Below are 18,747 nucleotides of genomic sequence, written 5' to 3' on the forward strand. Positions count from 1 at the left end.
GAATGGGATGAATTCTAAGCAGAACAACTCATACACGGAAATGTCTTATAGAACAAGGAACATAACAAATTAAAGATGGTCAGTACAGCAGAAGAGCAAACTGACATGAAATGGAGGACAGGGGACACTAGTCAGGTCAAGCCATGCAAGACCTTGTAAGTCAAAGAGTTTTGAATTTATTTTGTAATAATAGCACATAAAATAAAAAATAGCAAAAATAAAAAGAGCAAATAATAGTAAATTTCCATGGTACTTACTATATATATTAACATTTTCATCCTAACACAGCTGTACTATCTACTATGCATACCAGAATTTTACAGATAGAGAAACTGAGGCTCATAAGATAAAGTAACTCACCCAAAGTCTCAGAGGTAAGCTAGAGTCAAGCTCACCTCCTCATATCCTTCCTCTTAACCAGCATGTTTCTGTGCTTCTGCATGGGACTGTTCTTGTGACTATTAAGAGTAAACATCCATTTAAGGATTTTTTTTTTAAAGATTTTATTTATTTATTTGACAGACAGAGATCACAAGTAGGTAGAGAGGCAGGCAGAGAGAGAGGAGGAAGCAGGCTCCCTGCTGAGCAGAGAGCCCGATGCGATGCGGGGCTCGATCCCAGGACCCTGGGATCATGACCTGAGCTGAAGGCAGAGGCTTTAACCCACTGAGCCACCCAGGTGCCCCCATTTAAGGATTTTAAGCAGAGTTTGGCATGATCAGCTTTGTCTTTTTAAGAGCTTATTCTCATTACAGAGTGAATATATAACGGAGGAGGCAACAACTTCCTGTAAGTCAACTATTGTTGTATTCCCAGCAAGACAGAATAGTGACTTACATTATGGTAATGGTGGTGGACACAGAGAGGAAAAAAAAAAAAAAAAGTATTGATAGATGTTTGAAAATAATACTGACAGGTAAAGTGAACATAATGATCATAATTTAAGTGTAATGCTTGGCACGTTCATTCTGGTTGATTAGATAATTATAAAGACTGGCAAACCTTCCATCATTTACATCATTTACAATTTCACTCTTTCATTCAGTGATCTTTGCATTCATTCACGAAGGTAGTAATCAAATCTGAGTATCCTGAACTCTTTTGTAACATTCTTTCTATCATGCATATGTGACATTTTCATAAAGTTCCTCATTGGAAATTCAGCTGCCGATTAAGTGCTGAGATCAGAAAGTATCAAAATATTAGGAAGAAAACCACACAGTATGTTTTATTAGTCGGAACACATTCTTAGCCACAGCAAATGGCTTGTGACCATCCTAAACAGGTACAAGGAACATGTTCAACAAGAACTCAGGACTGATAGGGTCCCTGGCAAGGGAAGGCAAATCAGGAAGAAGTATGATTGTTGTTTCCAAACGCACTATTTTTTTTTTTCATATTTTTACTCTGAAATTAAGACAAACATATTAAGTAGACCCAGTGGGAGCAATATAGTCCTACGGGTCATTTAGATGTGCTTTTTGCTAAGAGACAAATGGATTTGATTAAAATTATTTATAACCAAATGTTACCACTTAAAATGGTGCTGAGTACTTTTGTAGAAAGGCTTTTCTGTGGATAACTCCTGTGATGATTGGAGAACGAAAGTCTCAAATCTTTTGCAGCATTCTTAACGATACAAATATTGCTGGTAAGTCTCGGAACACATCATCTGCTACAAGGAAGGTAACTGAACCATTTTTCTACTTAGAGTCCTGACGTCTCCAGGGAGCAGAGACTTCATCTAAGACACCTGAGGGTCATGTCAACTCCCTTTTCCCTGTGATTGTATTCGGGTGCCTGATTACTTACATGGAGTCAAGGCTGTGTGGATGCAGAGGCTGATGCAGCCCTGGGGTCCCTTCCTGGCACTGTTGCAGTCCAACCTGACATCTGCTGACACTTCCCTCTACCCAGGTCACTGTCTATTGGCTAAGCAACTGTCATCTCTGGTACAGACATACTCTTTCATGAGCAAGGAAAGTATGTCTAAATACTGTCCACCATGACATAAACTATCTATAGCTTTAAAGCCCAGGGAAAAGGGGGTAGAAATTGACAACTTACTACAAACCAGTCCACTCAGAGATGTGCCCTGCTGGTCCCACGCCGGGAAGAATATGCAACCACAGGGATGGCTAAGTCCAAGGCCGTAGGCAGGAGTGATCCTTTGTATTTACTGTTTGTAAAATTCAGGTAAATATAATTAAGAGGTTAAAACAGTTTAGTAGGGAACAGTTCAGAGTAAAGCGAGGAAAAATAATGGAGGAAAATACAGGAAGGATGAATATTTATGTCGGAGCCTCGATTATATTTGCATTTGAGGGTTGCCTGTGGTAGTTTGAGGAAAAGGGGCAGGAATGTTTTCTGGCCATTTGTGTTTATTCCCAAATTTAGGTTTCTGTAGCGTAAGCATAAAAGTCAGCCACATGGAGAGCCAGGTGCTCATGCTCCCCCGGCTTCCTTTCTCTGCATGCATTGCCTCACAACTTTGCATCGCAGCATGGAAATTGTTAAAGAAGAAGAAAAAAAATGACAGAAGCCTAAACCATGTCTATTCAATAGTGAGAATAAATGTGTCTGCAATGCAAAAGCTTCCCAGGAACAGCATTTTGAGTGTATAGTTCTGGGATTTTGCTGAGCTGAGAAAAGCGCTCCTTTCCCTTGGTCTTCAAAATTGTTCAACCTTCACATTTTATTAGCAAGGAAGCATGAACAAAACAGGTTCTGATAAACACAAAAGCTGTTTTTGCCTCATTATACTGGATGACAAGTGAGAGCTTACAGCTTCACATCAGATGAATGGAAAAACAATTATCTGTAGAAAGTATGTGCAAACATTTTTCCTGCAAAGCTAAAGATTCAAGGCAACGTGTCTGGAATGTGTTTCTCCCTTTAGGCTCCCTCCCTTCCATGAAACATCTGTCTCAATTTCCGCTCTTCCTGGAGCCTCCTTTTGGTCTCTGCAGGTCTATTCCTTCTAAATCTGCTTCATTCTGATCCTGCAGATGGAAACCGTATGTCTCCTTGTTTAAGGAAGTGTGCCCAATCTTCTCAAGTGGAGATTCCTGGCCAAGTTTTACAAAATCTTTGTGTATGGCTTCCTAATGCACCAAAGACAGTATGAGTTGTTTTTGTTTGATTTCATGCTTTAAGTACATTTAAAGTGAACATGAACACATTTGTGATTCTTATCAGTAAAATCTCTAAAATTAAATGTAGAGCTGTGAAATAGATATATTCTGCACAAGCAATTTTTAAATTATATTTAAGAAGTACTTGTTGATCACCTATCATGCTACAGGCTTGAGTTACAAAGATAAAACATGTAACTTAGAGTGTACCAACTAGTGGGCTTGGATAGGCAGAAAACTGATAGAGTCATTTCAATACAGTGTAGAAAAGGCAGAAATGGGGAGACCCTACAGAAACACAGAAAGAGACACAACTCAGAAGTGTGAACTGAGAGTTTAGCGTTCCTTTAAAGGGATGATTTTCATTTGTGAAGCAATGTATTCAAATTTATTAAAAAAAATACTAAATAACAAATGTATCTTTAAAATATTGTGATTATCTAAAATATCTATCTAAAATACTCAGAAAATATCTGCCCTAGTTATGTACTTATTTTACACATAAAAGTAATACTGTGCATGTCATTTTGACATTAAAGTTAGAAGGTAATTTGTGTGTGTTTGTTTGTTTTTGCTTATTTAATAAATGCAAATAAAGAAGGGTGGATACAATCAAGCAGCCCTATCAGGGTTGAAAAAGGAGAATCTGGGATTTCTGGGGCGTCCATGAAGAAAGTATGTGCCCAACAGTGGGCGTTGCCTGTTGCCAACAAACTATCTTGAACAGATTTCCTGCCTAAAGTGACAAAGGTGTCAGGGAGGTAGACATTTACTAAGTAATACAGAGGAACAGACATTGAGGCATGGGAAGGGATTTGAGAATAAGGAGTTATTCTAAATGCAAGCAGTGCTGCTAAGAGCGGTTATTCATCATCCAAAATATGCAAGAAGAGAAAACCAAGTATTATCTAAGATACAATCCCTGAAAAAATATTTGAGCATTTTTTTCCATTTTAATAAGTTCCCTCTATTGTCAAAGCTCTCGAAAAAGTCAATTTAACAAACCCAAATATTGTCGGTAATGGGACCTGTTACTCAAAATAATATTGAAAGTATATGAGAAATGGCACATCATAATCAAATCTATAGTTTTCAAAATTCCATATATATTTTTCTTTTGGTAGAAATGATACTTTACAGTAAAACAATTGGAGAAGTGTAAACTGTAAAACAAACAAGCCAAGAATATTTGAATCTAGGAAAACAAGGATTGAAAGAACTGGAACATACACCTTAATTTCTTAATGGTTGTTATCTTCAAAGGGAATGGAATCAGGGCTTCAGGGTGAAGGGGACTTTGGGATTTTATTCTGCACACTTCTGGATTAATTTGAATCTTCCCCAACAATAATGCATTCTTGCAATGCTATGTATTTAGAAAACAATAAATGAGGTTTTTAAAAAATGAATAAACATGTGAGAACGTTTGAAAGAGCAGGATGACCACAAAAAAACCCAAAACCAAAAAAACAAAAAAAACCATGGGCATTGGAAATTATTACTAAGATTTGAAAAGCAAAATTAATTAAAACCAACAGTAACTAGAACCACAAGCGCTCAGCCTGGCGAGACAGCCCTGCAGTGTCGAATTTCAGAACACCAGCGACCTCTTGTGGCAAAAATGGATATGTGTAAAATTTGTGTCGTGCCCCATAGCGTAGGTGATTAAGAAGGTTGCCTGATGAAATTCTGTCTCTTTTTCAGATTGAAACAGCCACAGTGATGCCATCTGGGAACAGAGAGCTCCTCACCCCACCCCCACCGCCGGAGGAGGCTGAAGAGGAGGAAGAAGAGGAGTCTACCCCCAGACTGATCGATGGCTCCTCTCCACAGGAGCCTGAATTCACCGGGGTTCTGGGCCCACACACCAATGAAGGTCAGGTCCATCGAGGCTGATCTGAATTAAGTCCACTTGGTCATACCTCAAAGCTGCCAAATTCCAATGCCACAGGCAACCCACATGACCCACAGAGAAAATTTTGCCATAGGCTGGGTTTGAAGCAGGAGATACACATGTATTTCATATTCAAATATAAAGCAGTTTTAAGAATTCAGCTTAGGCATAGTGGAAATTATCAAATAACCAAAGGTTTGGGACAAAACTATTTATTTAGCATCATTACTCTAAACCGTTGTGGTAGAATGCATTTCGAGAACAAAGAATCCACTACATGTTAGAGCAAGGTGAGAATCCAGGTCTGACAGAGCAGGCCACAGCAGTTCAGGGGGATAAGGTGGTGATGGCTGTTGGTAATGATGGCAATAGTAATAATATTTTACACTGACTGGGCACATTGTGGGTCACAATGCTTGCCTCACATTCTCTCATTTGACTACTACAACCTCCGTGTAAAGGTCATAGGTCCTCCTTATTGAGGAAACGAACTCAAAAAAATGGTAGGAACTTGTCAAGAGATCTCGTAGCTGTTAGTTGCACACCATGGATTTCAAGGGAGCCTATTCTTTTTTTTTTTTTTTAAGATTTTTATTTATTTATTTATTTGACAGACAGAGATCACAAGTAGGCAGAGAGGCAGGCAGAGAGAGAGAGGGGGAAGCAGACTCCTTGCTGAGGAGAAAGCCCGGTGTGGGGCTCGATCCCAGGACCCTAAAGGCTGAAGGCAGAGGCTTTAACCCACTGAGCCACCCAGAAGCCTCTCAAGCGAGCCTGTTCTGATTCTTGTCTGTGTACTTATTGGAACATGGGCTTCTTCTCATTCAGTCCTTGGGAGAGTCCTTGGGAGCAGCCAAGTGGAAAGCTTTCCGTAACACCGGACTGTATCTTGTACAGCCTGAAGGTGATCTAAACCAGAGCCTTTTAGTTAATGAGGAAGAGTTCCTGTTGCTAAATACAATTCTATGATCTATCTATATTTCTTGTTAGAATGTGTCAGTGTCATCCTGGGGGCACTCGGACAGACTCACACCAGAAGGCTTTCCCACATGGAGAATGGCACAGCGAGGGGGTGTAGAAAAATGAGGAGAATTCCCATTGCAAAAGTATATGAGTACAGAGTTGAAATCTCTGTACTCTAAGTTCTGGAGATACAAAACTTATCTTAAAATGACTACTGTTATCACAGGTATTTTTGACTAGTACAGGGATACAGACATGCAAACAAATGTAGAGGCAATAATGTGTTCCAGGTTATACAACAAAACTCTGTACAGAGCATACTGAGAGAACAAGAGAGGGAGGACATTCAAATGCCAGCTTTGGGACTTCCTGGATAAGCAGTCTGGATCAAGCCATTCAATACTTTTTGTCTTGGTTTCCTTATCTAAAATATGGGATAATAAATAATAGATCTTCATAGAATTGTTGTAAGAATTAAATGAATGAATCTCGTGCCTGACCCATCGTGAACATAATAAATATTAGTTATTCTCATAACTCTGTTATTGATAGAAGAGTTTATTTTTCTACTCTCAAAAAATGTTTCACAATACAGTTTTGTTAACTCTAGGCATTATGTTGTACAGCAGATCTCCAGAACCTAATCATTTTGCATAACTGAAACTTTACAGCTGTTGACCAACAATGCCCCATCGCTCCCCACCCAGCCGCTGGTAACCCCCCATCTACTCTCTGCATCTACCAGTCTTTAACTGTTCACCAATAACTAATGTAAATGTTGGCTTTTGTAAAATGCTGTGTATATGCCAACCACTAAAGTGTTTTATGTATATGAACTCTTTGAAGAGTCGGAATGATACTACATACTAGGTATTGTTGTTTCCACTTTACAATAGAAAACTAAAACCCCAACATAGTGTAAAAGTTGTCAAAGATCATTGAGGTGGTACATAGTGGTGTTGAAATGTGAAGAGAGACCACTAAACTCTAAGCCAGTATCTCTGAAGAATACATCATATTCTTTCCACATAGTTACTATTCTAGGGAGTAGTAGAACACTCTCCAAATAAACCCAAGGAGATGCACATACAATAGAAGGAGTACCCAGAAGAAAGTTTCCAATAGGGAAAGTAAATATATCTAGAACATGATTTACTTTTAAGTAATTTCAGATCCTTCAAAAGTTGACTATCTGGCATCATTACCCATATACTCAGGTCCATACACTCAGCCAAGCCAAGCACAACAGAAAAACATAATCCCTAATCTTTTCAAAAGCTTTTGTCAAAATTATGGCTCAAGAATGCCAGCTTTGAAACTATATAAAACATCTATGACTTTGGCAGCGGTGGCGGGGGGGGGGGGGAGTTATCTCTGAGGTAGAGTGAGAGTGAGTAATGAAGTTAAAACTTTAATTAACATTTTCATTTCCACAGGCTAAGCATCACCAGAAATTCTAAACTTTAAAATTAAATTTAAATCTTTTTAATAAAGATTTTCTTTATTCACTTGAGAGAGAGTGAGCAAGCAAGAGAGAGCGAGAGAGCATGAGTAGGGGGAGAGGGATAAGCAGACTCCTCACTGAGCAGGGAGCCAGATGTGGGGCTCTCAATCCCCGGACCTTGAGATCAGGACCTGAGCTGAAAGCAGATGGTTAACCTACTGAGCCAACCAGGTGCCCTTAAATTTAAATCTTATATACTCACCAAAGTTAAATAGCTTGGAAAGAAATATTTAATCATTAGTAATCAAAATATCATTTTTATGATTAATACAGATTTCTAAAAACAATATTATGAAGCCATAAAAAGTAGACTTGGATTATGAGTGGAAGAAAAGAGAATTTAATTATAACTGGTGTGAATATATACGCATAGATATGTATATAGCATGTACATATATATGTATGAATTATCCTAAGCAATTATTGCTAAAGCAAAGCCATGAATACATAAAAGACTCAAATGCCTTATTTTTTAAAAATTTTATTAATTGGCAAATATTAATTTATAATAATTTGAAAAATTGGCAAGTGTTAAATACTTTATAGCTTCCCCTTAAATTGTCTTTCTTAGATTGTCTTCAAATAGTTTTCATTCCTGAAGCTATTATTGTAATTAACTTTCCTACTTAATGACAGCAAAAAGACCTTCGTAAGCACATTACTGGTTCTTGATCACAAACCACAAATGGATCCTGCTTCACTCAATTTACACACTGCAAGTACATCTGCTTATGCCTATCACCATCCCTCTCTCCTCCTTCACAAACATCTCGATAGCATTGCGGAAGTTGCCTATAACCACCCCAATGACTAATCCAAGAGATATTTTCAGTCCTTAACTTACCTGACATCTCAGCAGCCGTAGAAGGTTTTCTATTCCCTTTTCCTCCTCTCTCTCCATCTGGCCTCCGAAACATCTTCCCATTCTCTTTTCTTCCTTTCCTTCTGGTCATTGCTTTTCTCTCTTCCTTAGAAGCTTACTGTCCTCTGCAGGACCGCTAAACAGAGAGTGAAGGAGGGGTGTAGGTGCATGCACGTGAGCATGGTAGACAGACCAATATGTTGAAATATAATCCAGCCTTACAAATATCTTTTGATACATTGCCTTTTCGCTATGTCATCATGACCGCAGCCAAGCAACCGTCATCTTTGATCCAGGTAACAACTCATCTCCACTCTGTCCACTGGCCCTCCCTCAGTCCTCTACCACACCTTCAAGCAGAGTGATTTCCTAATACCCAAATCTGATCACGAAATACCCTGCCCATCCTTAGGATAAGACACGACATCTGTAATAACAGCCGATAAGGCCTCTGTATGGTATGTCCCATACATTTCAATGTTTTCTGTGCTATAGCCTCGTGGACCATCTTTTAGTCCTTCCAAAGGGAAGGGCCTTGGCCCATGCTGCTTCCTCTACCTGTGCACTCCTCAATCCCAATGGGAAGTACATGGTCAACGGCTGTTCCTGCAGATCCCAAGTCAGTTATCACCGCCTCAGAGAACCATGATTGTCAGACTGGGTCAAATTCCCCTATTTTATGTGCATTATTTCATGACATTTTGCAGATTTATCATTTTATTGTGTGATTCACATTTATCTTTCATAGAAGGTCATAAAATAGAATTGTGTCTCCCTAGAAAGGATTCAATACTTACATATTGAGTGAATTCATATAAAGGATTATTACCCTTTTTCTTGAAGCAGATTGTTTCAGTGGGGTGTTTAAATATTGAACCAAAGACCTAATAAAAATATTATGTGCGATGTTTTAACTTTACAAAAACCAGTCTTAATATTTATATTTGAAAAGAGAATTTCTAATGAGTATAAAAGCAACAATCACACTATAGTCACTGAGTCATTTAAATTATAATTTAAAACAGTACCAAGAATGCACTAGTTATTATGGCTGCTTTAATTGGTATATTTGATTTTAATTTCCATTTATAGAAAACTATATAAGAAAATATGAAATATACTAGGATGGTCTGTATGAGACTCTAAACTTATTTAACAAACATCTAATCACATTATCTGTTAGCAGCTGCTTTTGTTACTTACATGTAATTATTTGCCTCTACCTTTTAGACTTTCCAACCTGCCTCCTGTGTACGTGTATAAGTACCACTGTATACTGTGATGACCATGAACTTGATGCTATCCCTCCGCTGCCCAGAAACACTGCTTATTTCTATTCCCGCTTCAACAGAATTAAAAAGATCAACAAAAATGATTTTGCAAGCCTAAGTATGAATGACAGCACTAATTTCCTTGTCTTCTTTACAGACTTTCCTAAAATTATTGTACTACAAAATGAAACTTGAATATGAAAATATGGCTCATAAATCAACTATTTTTTCCTTTTTTAAATATTTGAAGGTTTGCTTTAATTATGTGGGGAAAAATGAGGAAGAGTGAAAGGTCACTAAGAAACCATATATTTTCAAATAAAATTTTCAAGAAATAGAATCATAAATATGTATATTTTATAGACTAGATCTCATTGTCATGTCATGACATTGAGTAAATGTCGTGGTCATATAGTTACTAGGATTTGGGTTGTTTGAATAACTTCCATTAAGGCATAACTGCTTTATGATTGATGCCTACAAGCCTACATTCTGACTTTTTAATTGTTGCCAACTTTGAAGAATTTTGGAACTTGCCTTTATAAACTGTTTCAATCATTTGAAAATCTCTTTTGAATGCCTTTGTATTTAATGCTAATGTATCTATAATGATGAGGAAATATAGCAATCTGTCATCACTGAGGAAAACCTTTTAAATAGTAAAATCTGGACAAAGCTTATGAAGACTTCAGGGAAAAGACCAGATAAATATAATGTGTCAAATCATTGTTAAAATTACGCTTTCTTACAAGTACATAAATATGTATAGTATTGGGAGGAAACAATTACATGTTTATATAAAGTAGTTAGAAACAATTATTTCATTAGTTGTCTATTGCTAGTTCACTTCATATTTCTATTTGCTTTTACGTGGGAAAATTTATCGTCGTACTTTTATGTGAACAAAACATATTTAAGAGTATTTAACTACCTCCCTCATTTTTTCTTCTAGATGATTTAAGAAGGATCGACTTGACATCAAATCTAATATCTGAAATTGATGAGGATGCATTCAGAAAGCTACCTCGCCTCCGGGAGCTTGTCCTGCGTGACAATAAAATAAGGCAGCTCCCCGAACTGCCAAACACTTTGACATTTATCGATATCAGCAGCAATAGGCTAGGAAGGAAAGGAATAAAGCAAGAAGCATTTAAAGTGAGTTTTAAGTCTGGATACGGAAGTTTCTCATCCTTCTACCCCATTTGCCATCAATGACTAGCATTTTTATTGCCATAAGCAGATTCAATTTGATGAGCTTTTCACCTCCTAAAATAAACTACACAATATTCTTCACCAAGCTTTTGGGAAATACTGTGTTTTGCTAAGTTCTGAGGCTGGTGGAACAAGAGGAATGGAGAGCAGAGCTTGCATGAGGAGTCTGGAGCCTCTGGAAATGGTGTCAGCCAGGCAATTTGTACTTTCTGAGAACTCCACTCAAGGCCAATATTTTATGTGGCTTAAAGGACGACTACCTGTGCAGGGTGTGGGTGATGCCTTGAGGTAGAAGTCCATTACATGACCTTGCAAAAAGGATGGATTCGGTTAATCTTAGAAATTTTGTTTTCTAAGCAAAGAAAGCAAGTTTGGGGCCAGAGGGTCTTGCTTAGAGTAGTAACAGCATAGGATCTGAGAACACTCACCAGCCAGCTCTCTTACCCACTCTTACTGTATTCAAGCTGCTCTTCTAAAACTCCAGTAAACAAATTTAAAATCCTGGTTGAAGGGACACGGGGAGAGTGCAGGGGGTGGTGTGGATCCATTATTGCCGAGCAACGGCCGAAGTCCTGTTTCTCCACCAGCTCTCCTGTAACCCTGGTTGGCGAGGGAGCTAGGACACCTCACTGTAGCCGGCCAAGGGTCAAAGTTCAGTCTCCCCATTCAGCTTTTGTTGGCATGGGTGGTGGGGAGTCATGGTTTGTTCTGTGGTGTTTGTCTAGAGTAGACCTGTTATTGTCTAAATTTTGTTTGTTTGTTTTTTCTTGCTAGGCTGCCCTTTTCCTAGTACTTGTACTAGAGAGAACAGGATTTTGTTGGAGAGAAACTCTCTTTTCTCTGTCCCTGTAACACAAAGGCCGTTCTTCCTCTGCCTCACCCAGATCCTCAAAACCCCTCTGCAGCGTGTCTCCCATGGGAAGACACTGCCTTGCTTAAACAGAGAAAGTGAGAGTGGGCAAAGAAAGGTTCTTTGTAGAGATTGAGAAGCTCTTTACATTTTCATCAAGAAATATTCGCTTACAGTTCATTTTTCCGAAACTCATTTGACTCATGTCTAGTAACCTGGGGAACTAATCTGTTTCGTCTTTGCAAAACAAGACCTTGACAGGCGTGTGTTATTTTGCAAATAGTTGCATGAACAGGGAATGGAAAACACAACTGCGGTGCCACTAATTTCCACTAAGTCCCTACATTTGGAATGTTTACAGGATATGTCTGATCTCCATCACCTCTACCTCACTGATAACAATTTGGACCACATCCCTCTGCCACTCCCGGAAAACCTACGGGCCCTTCACCTCCAGGTAGGTTTCCACCAGTAGCGTATGCCCAACAGCTCCATGGAAAACAAAAGTAAAGATGAGGAAGTCAGGACACAGAAAGTCTTTATAATGGTCTGTTGACACACTGTCACCATTTTTCTTCTTTTTCTCCTCTCTCTCTCAATTGGAGCGCAAGGTCTTTGTACATTCATGCCTCTGTCTATTCTGATGTTTTGATAATGACTTTAGTCTTTAAAGATTTTCAGTCTTTGTCAAATCATAATGCATCTTTCTGGCACCCAAAATTACTTCCGGAAAAAAAAAATACAAACAAAACTGAAAGTTTCATTTCTTGGAGAAATGTGTAAGATTTGGAAGTGGAAGAGAAAATGGGAGAAAGAGAAATCTAATTTATTTTCTAGCTTTCAGGAGAGAAAAAATGTCAACTTTAGCTTTTAAATTTAAGTTTCATGTATTGAATTAAATTCAATCCTAGGGCATTCCTATCTGCTGAGAGATGACAGACTTCCATCTCTCTGGGTTAAGAAAATGGGTTTCCAATGTGTTTTTGTAATTCTGAATTAAATTTTATTACTATTGTCTGTGATAATATTGACCCTACGAAGTAACTGTGTCTCTGATGTTGTGTTCAAACACAATGGGCTTGTGTATATAATACGACATTTAACAAGAAGTAATTGGCTTCATATTCCCTATTTTAAGGCTTAAAAAGGCATTAAGTGTGCCCTTTAAAACATCTCTCTTCTCATGATCACTTCATCAATATCCAGTATTAGCTGTTTTTAACTTATGTTGTCTTTAATATTTATTTTTAATGTTTATATAAAAATCCCCAATTTTGATTCATTTCAAAAAGTTTGTCAAAATACAGTATAGTAATTAAGAATGAATGCTCTGGCAAAATCAGATTCCCTGGACTGAAATTCTACTTCTAATCCTCTCTAAAGATTGGACAAAATATTTGAGCCTCCCTGTACCACAGTTTTAGTTTATAAAGTGAATGGTACAGTTATGGGAACATGATAAGGACTTACATGTAAGGCATAGTTATTATTAATGGTGCATGCCTATTACCTATCAAAAGGAGTAGTACAGCACATAGGCACTAAACCTTTATTCCTTATGGACACTTTGTAATGAGAAGATAGTTAAGTCATCAGAAAGATACAATGATTATAAATATACATTTACCTAACAATATATAATTATATACTCATTAACCATTATTGCATTATTATATTAATGATTATAAACAATATGCCTCAAAAAAGTGTGAAGCATAAACTGCCAGAATTGAAAGGAGAGATAAACAATTTAACAATAAGTTGGGTCTTCCAATACCCCACTTTCAATAATGGATAGAACAACCAGTCGTAAGATCAACTAGGAAATAGTTCAAGAACACCTTAAAAACACAAAAAAATCAACTAGACTTAACAGTCATCTATAGAACATCCCGCCCAGTAATAGCAAAACATATATGGTTCTCAAGTGTTCAGTGAACATTTCCCAGGAAAGGTCATATACTAGGCCACAAAACTAGCCACAACAAATTGAAAAGAACTGAAATCATGCAAAGTACTTTTCTGATTACATTGGAACTAAAATAGAAATTAACCACAAAGAAAATTTGGAAAAGTCACAAATATGAAGATATTAAACGACATTTTCCCTAATAAGCAATGAGTCAAAAAAAGAAATCTAATAAAATGATTTAGGCAATGTCGTAGGCAATAAAATCAATATACAAATATTGTGTATGTATACACTACAAATGAACAATCCGAAAATGAAATTAAGAAAACAATTCTATTCATATTAATCACAAAATAATAAATCACCCAGAAATAATTTTAACAAAAAAAGTACAAGACTTGTAGACTGAATGCTACAATATTGTTGAAAGCTTCCTGCACAGCAAAGGAAACAATCAACAGAGAGAAGAGATAACCTGTAAGTGGGAGATCTACAAACCATACATTTGGTAAGGGGTTAATATGAGAAATACATGCAGAACTCAAATAACAAAAAAATCGATTAAAATATTGGCAAAGGACCTACGTAGACATTTCTTAAAAGAAAGCATAGAAGTAGCCAACCAGGATATGAAAAGATGTTCAATGTCACCAGTCATAAGGGAAATGCAAATCAAAACCAAAATGAGATGTTATCTCACTACATAGCTATTATCAAAAAGACCAAAGATAACAAGGTTGACAAGGTTGTGGAACCCTTGTGTACTATTGGTGGGAATGTAAGGGGTATAGTCATTAAAGGAAATGGTATGGAGGGTCTTCAAAAAGTTCAACAGAACCACCAGATGATCCAGCCATCCCACTTCTGAATATATATCCAAGTGAAATGAATATCACTTATCAATATCAGTATCTCAAGGAGACATCTGCACTCTCATGTTCACTGCAGCATTATTCACAGTTGCCAAGATATGGAAGCAAACTATGGGTCTATCAATGGGTGACTGGATAAAGAAATTGTGGTATATGTATACAATGGGATATTTTTCATTCTTTAAAAAAGAAAAACAATCTTAAAAAAGAAATTCTGCTATTTGCAACAAGATGGGTGAGAACATTATGCTAAGTGAAATAAGCCAGATGCAGATGGACACATATTGTAAGATCTCACTTATATGTGGAATCTAAAAAAGTCAAACTCAAAGAAGCAGAGAGTAGAATGGCAGTTGCCAGGACGTGGGTCTGGGGGATATGGGAACACGTTAGTCAAAGAATATGAAGTTTTAGTTATTTAAGGTGAATAAGTTCTGGAGATGTAATACAGCATGGTGACTATAGTTAAGAATACCTATTGTGGTCTTGAAATTTGTTGAGAGTAGATCTTAAGTGTTCTTTTTCTTTTTTTTTTTAATTTTTTTTTCAATTTTGTTCTTAAGTGTTCTTACCAGAAACACATACAAAAGGTATGGGAGGTGACGGAAGTGTTAATTAGCTTGATTGTGGTAATCATTTCACAATGTATACATATATCAAAACATTATTCTGTACTCCTTAAATGTATATAATTTTATCTGGGAACAAAGGGATCTAAATAAAGGAAAGATAGTCCATATTAATGGTTTGGAAGGTTTAATATTAAGATGGAAATAGGCCCCAAATTGATCTACAGTTTTTTTATATAGAAAGTCACAAGAAATCCACTAAATCATTTGAACTAATAAATGAGTTCAGCAATGTGGCAGGTTATAAAATTGATACCAAATGTCAGTTGTATTAAATACACTAGCCATGGACTAAACCACAATGAGATACCACCTTACACTTGCTTGGTCGGCTAAAATTAAGGAGATGGATAATTATAAGTGTTGGTTAGGATTCAGAGAAAATTGGAACACATACATTGTCGTAAGAATCTAAAATGGTGCAGCTACTTTGGAGAAGTTTGACACTTCCTTGAAGTGTTAAACATAGAGTTAGTATAAACATAGAGTTAGTATAAACCCACAGTTCAACTCCCAGGAGAACCGAAAACATGTCAACACAAAACTTGTTTGCAAATGTTCATAGAAGCATTATTCATAAGAGCCAAAAGCAGAAAAAAAATCTAAATGTCTATTGACAGATGAATGGATAAAAATGTGGCATATCCACACAATGGAATATTATCAGGCAATAAGATACAAAGTACTGATACATGATACAAAATATATAAACCTTGAAAATGCAGTTCTAAGTGAAAAGACCCAGTCACAGAAGATGATCTATGATTCCATTTATAGAAAATATCTAAAATAGGAAAATCCATAAAAACAGAAAGTAGATTTGAAGTCACCCTGGGCTAAAGATAGGGGAAAATGAGAAGAGGGGACAACTGCTAATATGTAGAGGGTTTAACATGTTCTTAAATTAAATTATGGTTAAAATATTAATTGAATTTTTTAAAAATAATTAAATTATGAGGATGGTTGTACAACTCTGTGACTATCTTAAAAACCACTGAACTGTATACTTAAAATGAAGGAATTTTATGGTGTGTGAAATATACCCAACAAAGCTATTTTTAAATATGTCTTTCTGGGCCCTGCTTATCTTCCTGATAGTTGCTCACTTTTTCCCTCACTCTGCTTCAGCCATGTTGACTCTCTTCCCATTCTTGAACATTCCAAGGGTAATTAACTCAGATTGAACGTGGTCTTCTCTCTCCCTGCAATGCTCCTATCTTGGCTCTTTCCATGCCGTGTTATGCCATTCTCCGCTCCATTGCTATCTCTTTAAGATAACTTTCCACAGTTACCATTCTTCCTTCCCAAGACCCATCAGTTTTAGAAATAACTTTTTCTTTACCTCTCTTTTCTCACCTCCTTATCTTAACATTCCTACTACTCAAGTGCAAGTGATTTAATCGTCAGTGATTTAATCCCCACAGCCTAGAAAGTGCTCAAGGTCTAATGATCCCATAACATGCATTTTTGGATAAGAGAAGGAACAAAAGAATTAAAATGGGGTGAAGGCAAATGGACTGTGTTATTAATCAATAATAAGCATATGTTATATTTTGTGTTATCATTTATTGCCATCTCTTTTAGAATAACAACATCTTGGAGATGCATGAAGACACCTTCTGCAATGTTAAAAATTTAACTTATATTCGTAAGGCGCTAGAGGATATTCGATTGGATGGAAACCCTATCAATCTCAGCAAAACTCCTCAAGCCTACCTGTGCCTACCTCGTTTGCCTATTGGAAGTCTTGTCTAATTTCAGATCATGGTTAGCATGATGACACTCACTATAATGGAACAATTCTTACTGCTCTCTTCAAAAACAGAAACTCAGCGCAATACTTTCAAATTGTGTTCTAAAACATGGTGTACAACTGAAAGTTTTAAGATATGACATTTAGCATGTTAAGCAAACACCAGGTGAGTCAGGAATAAAACCAAATGATGTACAGTAAGAGCAAAACTAAATGACAACATTAGTTTTGATTTCATAGATACTCTTGTATATCCCATATAACTTGCAAGTTTTAAGGATTTATTTCCCATATAATTTCAAGTTAAGTCTATAATAAAGAAAAAAACCAAAATGAACCCTTTAGGTGTATTGCCAAGATTTAGGTGTTTTTAAACTTTTTTATTCCTTTTTTTTGTTTTACTAAAGTGTGTTTCTGTTTCCAAGTTTATTAATGAGAATGAAGGAGACAATAAAATAATTTGAAATTTACAATGGCCTTGTGGGAAAATATCCATTATAATCACAACACGCAAATAATCATATCTGACAATATCACATATCTTCAGTTTTTGAAAAATAATATTTTTCCACCTTAAAGATCTGAGAACTCATTTTAGATCCTTGTTTAAATGGCAGTTTATTGCTATATCTCATAAGATGATGGTGCTGTAGAGGACCCTAGGCTTGTCTCATCACTCTAACACAACTGGCTAACAATGAAATCATCCTATTGGTATATTTCTGTGCCTGTGAACAAAATAGAATTTAGAAAATGGAAAAGAGATGATGATATGATCACCACACTAAGGAAGAAGCTAAGGAAAGTTGATCTTTCTGAAATGTATGATCGTAACACAGGGACATGGTTACAAACCAAAAAATGACAAAGGAATATGCAGTGAAAGGTGATTTTCTTTCCTGCTGCAAACCTCAAGTTCCACTCCCAAGAAATAACTAGGTGATGGTTTCTTGCATGCTTTTGTAAAAGTTTTCATGAGAAACAAAAACTTGTACATAAGCAATTTCCCCCCTTTTTTAAGATTTATTTATTTATTTGAGAAAGAGAGAGAGAGAATGGGAAGTTTTCTGTTGAAGGGAAGCGCAAGGGGGAGAGCACTGGGGGAGGGAGAAAAAGGGGAAAGAATCTGGAGCAGACTCTACTGAGTATGCAGCCCAACCCACGGGGCTCAGCAGGGCTCAATGTGGGGCTCAATGCCCCCTGAGATCATGACCCTGAGATTATGACCTGAGTTAAAAATCCAAGTGTTTGACACTCAACTGACTGAGTCACCCAGGTGCCCTGAGCAATTTCCCTTTTTTATACAAAAATACATGTGCAGGTCTACACACACACATCACCATTATGTATGCATCTAACATGTAAACATGGGTTTTTAAATACAAGACATAATCACTATTCTAAATTTTGCTTCTTTCACTTAAAAATATTTCTTGACAATTTTTCCATATCAGCACATATAGCACTACTGATTCTGAAAAACACCTATCAGCCCACTACATTGTTCATGTAGTTAATGAGTTAATTTCATCTCACTTTTTGAAAGGCTGGAAAGACTTAATACTTTGTAGTTAGCTTCTATGGCCAACAGATGGCGCTTACCTTTTTGGTTTGAAATGACTGCATGGATCTCTTCAGGGTTGCAAAAGGCACGTTTTTGAGAGTGTATAAAATGCGTTCCATTTATTTTTTCTCATATCCTATAGAACTTAATAGGTGAAAAAGATGGATCTAAAAATATTTGTTGAGTTTTATTTATCTGACCAAATTTCTCAGGCATATCCAAATTCTCTCTAAAAAAATTTAATTTATAAGTTTAATTAGCGGAGGCTTGCTTTCCAAAAGCCAATTGAAAAATGCTAAAATCTAATAAATATACCCAATTGCACTG

The 18,747-nt window shown here is 36.7% G+C and overlaps 1 protein-coding gene across 1 annotated transcript in view; it reads left to right on the top strand.

The window, feature by feature from the left end:
- The window catches only part of EPYC (epiphycan), a gene marked incomplete at its 5' end in the record, with an annotated part of 39,904 nt that extends 22,579 nt beyond the window's left edge, over positions 1-17,325 (top strand). Inside the window, 5 exons of the mRNA XM_080811863.1 lie at positions 4,839-5,010; positions 9,588-9,746; positions 10,581-10,783; positions 12,052-12,147; positions 16,688-17,325. Coding sequence (XP_080667989.1) covers positions 4,839-5,010; positions 9,588-9,746; positions 10,581-10,783; positions 12,052-12,147; positions 16,688-16,858 — 801 coding nt within the window. The 3' untranslated portion in view covers positions 16,859-17,325. The remainder of the gene's footprint in view (positions 1-4,838; positions 5,011-9,587; positions 9,747-10,580; positions 10,784-12,051; positions 12,148-16,687) is intronic.
- Between the last annotated feature and the right edge of the window lie 1,422 nt (positions 17,326-18,747).

This window comes from Martes martes (genome assembly GCF_963455335.1).
Source record: "Martes martes genome assembly, chromosome: 8".
Lineage (NCBI taxonomy): Eukaryota > Metazoa > Chordata > Mammalia > Carnivora > Mustelidae > Martes > Martes martes.